The sequence below is a fragment of the Macadamia integrifolia genome, chromosome 12 (assembly GCF_013358625.1).
Source record: "Macadamia integrifolia cultivar HAES 741 chromosome 12, SCU_Mint_v3, whole genome shotgun sequence".
NCBI classification, from domain to species: Eukaryota; Viridiplantae; Streptophyta; class Magnoliopsida; order Proteales; family Proteaceae; genus Macadamia; species Macadamia integrifolia.
This window is the reverse complement of record NC_056568.1, coordinates 11453894-11462994: the sequence shown is the minus strand read 5'-3', so window position 1 is coordinate 11462994 and position 9101 is coordinate 11453894. Positions and strand designations below refer to the sequence as shown.

At 37.2% G+C, this 9101-nt stretch overlaps 1 protein-coding gene across 2 annotated transcripts in view; it reads left to right on the top strand.

Annotated features, from left to right (window-relative positions):
• Positions 1 to 9101, top strand: part of LOC122057831 — a 19780-nt gene extending 10679 nt beyond the window's left edge. Inside the window, exons 4-9 of one of the 2 annotated variants that reach the window (XM_042620136.1) lie at positions 265 to 317; positions 1189 to 1279; positions 1421 to 2217; positions 5434 to 5718; positions 5798 to 5854; positions 8451 to 9101. In XM_042620136.1, the coding sequence (XP_042476070.1) occupies positions 265 to 317; positions 1189 to 1279; positions 1421 to 2217; positions 5434 to 5718; positions 5798 to 5854; positions 8451 to 8675 (1508 nt within the window). In that variant the 3' untranslated portion in view covers positions 8676 to 9101. Of the gene's footprint in view, positions 1 to 264; positions 318 to 1188; positions 1280 to 1369; positions 2218 to 5433; positions 5719 to 5797; positions 5855 to 8450 lie in introns of both variants that reach the window. The other variant, XM_042620135.1, reaches the window with a different exon arrangement.

Below are 9101 nucleotides of genomic sequence, written 5' to 3'. Positions count from 1 at the left end.
CCCCCCCCCCCACCCCCTGCGGCTTACTTGCTTTGCTTGTTTTATCTCTTGTGTGAATGACATTGGCCTGGCTGTTTTAGTTGTTACTTACGTTTGATTGTTTCAAAGAACGACGTTATTGGACGAGAAAATGGTTCATTGGTTGAGATTATTCTTTTGATTCTTTTTTACTTCTGGGCCTCTGGCACATTTTCTTTTCTTTTCCTTTCTCTAAGTAGTTGGTCATTCTAATGCTTGTGCATTTCTGTGGGATCTATTGGTTAGGAACACAGGATTCTAATACTACTCAAGGAGGAAAGGTGGAATCAAAATTTGAAGTACGTATTCATATACCTCATCCCTAATTATTTCTGTAGTTACTCATTTATTCATTGATTTATTTGTATCCTTGTGGTTTGTTATGTCATACACGTCAGTGAAAATTTTCTTTCATATTTAAATAAAATAATGATGCTATTTTAAATTATTAAGCATATATATTTTTTATTTTTTTTAACATAAATATTATTACTTATCCCATCTCAAAAAAATCTTACCTTGTCTACTTGAGGTGCGTTGGATTTTTCACCCTATTTATTCCATAACTCATGTTTTTCCTCATCATTCAACCCGAGTTACTTTTCCATTTCTCTTGTGAGCTATTGGTCATACTACTTGATTATAGGCGGTGCATTCTTTTCTGATTCCATTTAATTAGCAGAAGAAATCAATTAATGTTATTTTGGTATGCAAGTTTATGTCAATACAATAATTAAAATCCAACTTTAATTCATCAAAAAATAAAAACTAAACTCTAGCAACAAAATGGTTATGATGACTACAAAAATGTCGGTGGCATGGTGTTAATGCTTGATACGGCAGGCTTATAATGAGAGCTGTTTTATGTTCTGCTTGTGAAACTCATATTTCCTGATTTTCTGCTTGTCTGTTACAAATCCATATCTGTAGTTGTTGTAGTTGACTTCAAAACGTCATTTCTATTGCTTAAGCTAGAGAATTTATACTAGTTTCCTTTTTGGCTTGTTTACTATTTTAAATGAAAAGGATATATTGTACTTTCCCTCTGTGTGTGTGTATGTGTGAGAGAGAGAGAGCCCTATGAATTGTCTCCCTCACCCCTTTTGGGTCATTGCTGCTTTTTCTTTTTCTTTGGTTGATGACATCATGACAAGATTGATATCTTTGTAGTTTCTTGATGGAGTGTTGAATGGAGTTGATGGGGAGGGGGATCTTCATATTACAAATGTTCTATCTACCATGTGTGATGAGTATCTATTGGGTAAGCATTCTTCTGGTTATTAAAGTTGGAAAGTGATTCTCATAAAATTTCATTTTAAAATTTTATATATTCTATGATCTCTCTGTACAGATGCTGAATTTTCTGGTAAAATTTCTGATTTGAATTATGGTTCATGTGGAGGTTCTTGTCTGGGAGACATGGGGTTGGAAAGTCAATCCTCTGAATGGAGTGGGAGGAATTGCCATACTCCTGTGTTATCAGAATTGTCAACATCAACTATTCCAGTGCCTGAATCTTCATCTGATCCCAATGCTAGGTTACTTGACAAGATCAGCCTTTATGACCTGCATGAGACATTCAGGAGCACATTTGGACGTGAGACTTCTGTTTCAGATAAGCAGTGGCTTAAGCGTCGTATCTCATTCGGTTTACAGAACCTTGTTGAGTTAGAGAACGTTTCAAGCTTATTGGAATGTGGAGTGCAAACTAATGAGAATGAAGGCAACATATTCACTTCTTGTAGTGGTTCTTCGGGGCGAATGCGTCAGCTTTCCACAGATGCTCAGGGGAGCAAGATTAGATCATTAGGCAGAGGTGTGGAAGGGGAAAACCTTGCTGCGGGGGTTGAATTGGTTACAACTTCTACTGAGTCCGGCAATGTTGGAGTTGAACTCTTGGACTTGGGAGATGGAGAAGGTTTGCTTCTAAGACGGAAGAGATTGCGCAAGCCCACACGGAGGTATATTGAAGAGTCATCGGCTTTGAAATCAAGATGTTATAGTGGAAAACTGGATACTCCTATGGTTAGTTCAAGGGATAAATTTTTGCCAGATAAATCTCACAGTCAACATCAGAGGAAGGGATTCGGAGCCCCATCTTTGGTTTGTCGGCAGGACTATCTTGGTGGATCTGGTATTCAGGTGCCATTTGGTCTTCGGGCTCGGAAAGGGCGCCCAAAGAAAAGTAGATGCATTTCGGTAAGAAAGACTTGTATTTTTTGCGTAGTAGGTTTTATTAATCTTTAGTCCATGAGTCCATCCCTTGAACAGAACCTCCCAGAAAAAAACAAATTTTTTTTGCTGTTCTTTTGTTATCCACTAAGCATGGGAACACTTTGTAAACTCTTTCACTATTCATTGGACATACTAGTTACCAGAACCTTTATGTAGTGGTTTATGGATGTGAGAAAGCATTTCTGAAATGCATTAAGACTCGGGGATTTATATTGTGCCGGAGTTCTAGTGCAGTTGTTTGTCTTTTGGTTCAGCTCTGTAAAGGATAAAACTTACCGGTGGGGTGGAACCAGAAGAGAAAGGAAGCGGCTTTTCTTCAGAAGGAAAAAAAAGTTATAGAAGGCGAACTAGATGGGGGAGGTGAAAGTATGTTGCGTCTGATGCATATACCTTTACATAGTTTTTTGCTTTGTACAAACATTTGTATGTTATTTTAAATGACTGGCCTTCAGAGGTGTGTCGGTGGGAGTTCTGATCATCTTTTGGAGTGTTTAACATTATGTCTTTCCCAGTTCTCTACTAGGAGTTCTTTTAAGGATAAAGGAGTATACAGGACAATTATGCCTTGTTTCTGATCAGTTTCTCACAGGGTCCAGGCTTGTCTGTGAAGATCTAATCTTTTCATTGAGGAGGAGGATGTCTGTAAATATAATTATCATATTGAAATATATGAAAAATCATGAAAGAAGTTTAATATAATTATCATATTGAAATATATGAAAAAATCATGAAATAAGTTTAGAAATTTCTGCAATACTATAAATGTTCCCTAAAGTTGTAGGAGATAATTAAAGCATAAAGCACTTACAATCGTTATATCACTACTTACCCCGAACAAAAGTGTTGTATCACTGTTAATTATCAAATAAAGTGCAGATCCTGGGACAGAAAATCAAGTATTAGTTTCTGAGTTTTTTCTGTTTTGACTCCCTGTATGAGAAGTTATATAATAAAATCCAATAAAAAATTGTAATAGAAGGTGAGTTTTATACAAAACTATCGAAACTGTGGTGCACATAAATCTGAGTCAGCATTGATAATTGTTACCTTTGCATATGCATCTTATGTCACTAGCGTATCGCTTTCTAACCACATTGTTATTTTTTCCAACCTCAAATGTCTTTTCTTGGTGGTTGATGTTATTTCACTAGCAATAGTATCAAAAGAAGATACACTTCTTTTAGATATGGCAGCACTATTTGGTTTTCTGTTGAATTATTTGTACAACTTGAGGAAAGGCCTTTCCATTGACCTGGTTGATGAATGTGTTGATTTCATCTATTTTTCTGACTAGTGCTCCTTCCCACTTTTAGGAATCACAGTCCTCTATCATTGCCTCCAAGGCTTCAAGTGGTAAGACCTCAATGGAGGTCACCAAATGCTAGGGTAGTTGTAAGAGTCTAAAAGCAAAAGGTGGTCCAAAGTTCCTCAGGTCCTGGTCATTTAATTTGTGCTATGTCCTGTACATATTGTCCTCTGATTCCATGCATCACTAAACTGTCCTCATGAATTGAGCCTTCGTTCTCCTTGATGTAGAGGATACAGTTTGCATTTACTTAGAAGCCAGGGACAGATAGGGAAACAAGAAAAAACATAAAAAAGTGGGGAACATGAGGTCGGGAAACAGAGCATCTGCCTCATGTGACTTCAATTTTGACTTCTAGCAAGCTAATTTTAGTCAGATATAGCATTGTATTTGGTCCTCCTACTTGTCAAATTCAGCCTCCAGGTTTAGCCAATTCAATTTCACCTTCAGCTCAGCCTATGGAGTTACATTAGCAGCAGTTTCAGATTTAGTTTTCTTCTAGAGTTCTTTTTGTTGGTTCAAATCTCTTCAGTCAGTCTTGTTTTGGTCCAAATACCTGTTAAGAGTCAGTTTTGAAATTAATACAGTCAGTTCTTAGATCTGGCTGATACTCCCTGTCAAGCTAGGAGTTCCACCTCCTCCTAGTTGCAGAATTTTATATTCATTTGAGTTCCCATCCTAGTCCTTTTAGATTTTTTTTTGGTCTCTAATCAAGTTAGTATTCAGGTTCCGAATTAGGGATGCCTGCCTACCCTGGTCAGTCATTCTTAGCTTTGCAATTCAGTTCCACAGCAAATAAAATAACTTATCTTCAGCTTTGGACTACTTCCCAACTATTTTCTGAGTTTACAGTTAAGAAACTCTGTGTTTCTTCCTATGTTACTCTTTCCCCCAGCAGGCCAGCACCTTTTTCATTTCTTCTTGTGGGAAAATGAACCGGTAAAGACAATTCTGAATCTTTCTGACATAGTTCCTTGTCATTAGTTTCACTTTACATAACTTTTATACCCAAGGAACCCCCACATAAAAATGATTTTGTTCATCTTCTCTTATAGTTTGCTCTGTTCTCAACATCAATTTTCCCAGTTCTTCGAGCTTGATTGTGCAATCATATCTCATGGCCCTAATCCAACTACTGCTTCCGAATGCTATCTTCTTTTCTTCCTCTGAACCTTTAAGAATTACTGGGTGGAAATTCTAAAATTATGGAATTCAGAGGCTCTTCCCTACTCGGTTTACCACATTCATTGTTTTTCCTAGTTTTCCAGTCTCTCTCACTTATTTGCAGCTGCTGGGGTCCTGTCCTGCTTGCTGTTTTTTTCTGTCAGTATGATCCTCAGCAACACTCCATGTTTACATTTAGGCACTGAAATGTCTGAAATTTTGATACTGGAAATGTTTACCTGTCCGTCTTGAAATTGGACATTTAACATGTATTTCAGAAAGAAACTTTGCTGCAGACCATCCCACCAAACATATTTTGGTTGCTGAAACACTTCTGCAGAGGCAAAACTGGAAAATGATGCTCTTAAGCATAGGAAACAGTTTGGTCATTAAATTTCCCTCAAACGTATGGCATAAAGCACTTCACATACATGGGGGCTTTGGTCTCAGACTACAAAAATATCTGGGGAAGTACACAGGTGCTAAGGAATGATTTTTTGCAAATCTTAGATCATGTCATTAATTTTTCCCTTTAAATATTTATATTGGTGTGTTTAACTTCGTCTTTTTTCAGAAGAGCTCTCTCTCTCTCTTTTCTTCCCTCCACACCCCCCCCCCCCAAAAAAAAAATATCCATTGTGCTTAAAATATCGAATTTATTCTGCTCTATTTTTAAATTGGAAATGTTTAATTGATAGCATTCTTCGTAGGGCTATGACTGTGATAGTAACAAGGAAGATGAATTACCATCAGTTCCCCATAGAAATTCTGTTACTGAAACTGCTGCTGAATCACAAGATGACATCTCTGATGACTGTGTCCCAACAATTAAAACTGTGAAAAGGGGGATGAGGCGGAAACATCACAGGTTGTGGACTCTTTCTGAAGTGATAAAGTTGATTGATGGTGTTTCTCGATATGGAGTTGGAAGATGGACTGAAATAAAGAGGCTTTTGTTCTCATCATCTGCTTATCGAACATCTGTTGATCTAAAGGTACAAATTGGTTCATTAAAGAAACAATCCCTTTATTTGCTGAACTTGAAAACTTGATTACCATTTACAAACTTCACAGGACAAATGGCGGAATCTGTTAAGGGCTAGCTGTGCACAGTTGCAGAGCAAGAGAGAGGTTAGCGTTTTGTAGGGTTTTCTTTGCTCTGAAAATTTTTCCTTCAATGGCTGTAAGGTTTGCCTTTTTTATTAGTCATGAGTTCAGCTTGCTGATTTTAACTGTTTTCATTGAGGTTCCACTTGCTTGTTTCATTGATAAATATGATGTCTTAGGCTCACTTCATTGTTTGAATAATGACAATCTAGCAGGTAGCAATGGGTGTTACAGCAATGTCTGGTTATGCATATTAATTTGGGCTGTTACATTCTTTTAAATGCTTGTATTCTGAGTTATGGTTGTTAAATAAAATATAATGTATCATATTTATGAATAAAAATGTGTAAAATATGCAAGATAATCAGAACGATCCAAAACCTACTATTAGGCTTTTGACCAGCTATTATTCTGAATTACATTCAATAAAAACACCACTTTTACACTGATATTTTTATGGCTTGAAATCCTGGTTGGACATTAAAGATTATCATTAACTTCTTGTTCTGGCTATCTATCCATGATAGTCTGCTTGTTAGTGATTCAAACCAGAGTTCTGCTGGGCTGACAGTTTGCATCATGACCCAGTGATAGTTTGACATGTGGAAGGGATTAAGTTTGCAATTCACATACCTAAATCCAATGTTTTTAATGAACTAGCCTTTAGATCAGTCAGGCCCAGATATCAGCGACCCAGATGATACAATCACCTGTCTAGTGGTTATTCCTGGAAAATTCTCCAAGGGATCATTGGGCATTTTCAATTGACAGTCCAACAATGAGGCACCAGTCTAATAGTTCCTTCTAAACACTGCTTAAAGCTGCTAGGGCAGTCCTGAAATCACTTTCAAATAAAATTTTAGACTGCTGACAGACAAGTCCATGATATCACCCAAGAAATGTTTTGTTTAATCCTCAAGTTTCATTTTCCTAAAAAAGGGGTGATGCTTTAGTTTACTAATTAAGAACAATAGCCAGAACCTAAGAACGAGATAATGGTGATGACTTTAGTCTTGGTATTGATGCTCTTATTTTGTTTACTCAGTTTAATTTTCCTAGAAGACAGGAAAAAGCTTTAGTTTACTAATCAAGAAGAACAGCCTAGCCTGATTTAGAACAAGATAATGGTGATAAATATAGTGTTGGTATCGATGTTCACGATCATAAGAATTCTGGGAATGAAGGATATGTTGTTAATCTTGTTATAGTTATTATCTCTATTCTGGGGGCTTAACGAAAGCCTTGTCCATAACCTAATGGGAGGCAAGAGGTCCTTAGGTAACTGAGATTTAATGAGATCATACATTTTCAACTCAAAGGGTAACTTGGCTTGGCAGTTGGCAGGTCCGCCAATTCTATTGGGGCTGACTCCAACGTGGATGCATGGAACAAAATTAGTGGGTTCCAGGTTTTTTTTTTTTTTCTTCACTGATTTGACCTCTGATTTGGACTAGTTTTTAAAACAGTGCTGTAACTACAGTGATGAAACATATGTACATGAAAATGTGGAAGACAATTAGTTAAAAGGCCATATACAGTCTGATCCATACTAAGATGGAGATATGTATTTGTATACCATGGGCTGCATATCTCAGTAGATCAGTTTCAGTCTCTTATAATTAAAACATTAGATACTTTATGTCAATGACTAATTGAAACATGGGAGAGGGTTCCCTCCGATGCCTGTTTTCTGATGCAGGAGTTGAGGCTCTCCCTTTCGAATCTTCCAATAAGAGTGTGGGGGAGCTGCTTTTTTTTTTTTTTTTTGGGGGGGGGGGTTTGTCTATTTTAGACACTTCACTGTTCTGAATTAACAATGAAGTATGAGGGTGGTGTGCAAAAGTGATCTGCATACTGGCATTGTGGGAAACTTTTTTCCTTGAAACATTGTTGTGGACAACAGAACATTTTTATCTATTTTTTTGTGTGGTTGGGGGGTGGGGGTGTCGGGGGAAGGGAGGATGTAAAATGTGCCTCCACACACGTTGGTTTGCTTGGTACATAATCCTTAAGAGACTAACAGAATACCTGGTACTGATACTCCATTTTAGTCAGAATTTTTGGCGTGAAAGATGCAGCTTGCATGGTTTGCATAGTACATAGGTGATAGGACCCCTGGGAATGTAACTTGACAAGTGACCGTCAACCACTAATAATTTCCTTCCCTGATGGAAAACACGCATGCAGACAATATTATCCAAGTAATGTAACCTGCTACTCACAGGCTACAGCTGCCTGGTGCCACTTTGAATAGCTTTTACTCTGTGTGAAGTGATTGATTGAAATGGTGAACTTCTTGACATTGTTGCTTGAATTTGCAAAATGTAAGAAACTGTGGTTGATCATTTGAACTCCATAATGTATTGTCAGTGTCAAATATTGTTATTTGCATGCTATCTGACCCAGTTATCACAAAATTATGCACTCTGAGCTAAATTCTATTATTTTCTTTCCTGTTTTACAATGTTGCCAAAGTGGATTTATATGGCATGTTACCACCATATGATTACTTCATGAAAGGGCATGCTTGCAAGGGCCATTGCTTTGTTTATTAATAGAAGTTAATTTTTTATTGTTTCTTAAATGTAGAAAATAAGTTATTTATATAATGGGTATGCAGGTTGAAGGACGAAAAAATGCATGCCGGCCAATACCACAATCTGTACTACGACGTGTAAGCGAACTGGCTATCATTTATCCATACCCAAGACAGCGCAAATCGAACCTCTCATTCGCTACCCCAATTGCTGCCCCCATTACCTCTGCTCCCAATAGTGACACTCCTATGAGCCGCAGTGGAAGAATTGTACACAGGAAAAGTCAAGTCTTGAAATTAGTTGGGTAAAGAGCACATCTTTTAGTCGCTTCAATGGATGGTCACAGGAACATTTTCACTTGACAATGGAAGTGAGGTTTTTGATCTATTCAGGCTATTGGTTACCCTCCTCATATGTACAGTTTCCAATATGGTCACTTTTTGGAAAACCATTGCTGCATGTGTTGTACAAAACATGGATTTTTGTCTTTACTAACAGAAGAACTTATTAGGCGTGGTTGTAGAACTTGTCTCAGATTTCTGGGTGGTTTATTGGCTTTTTTGATAGAAAAAATCATAGTTCAGCTATTTGGTCCTGCATGTATGGACTTTTACATCTTGTATTTTTGCAAGTTTAAAATTTTTATAGAAACTTGAGTTTTCAGCTGTAACAAAGATATCTGAAAAGACTGAAATACATAATTTCTTTGGTTGGTTGGACTTCCCTTTTAATAA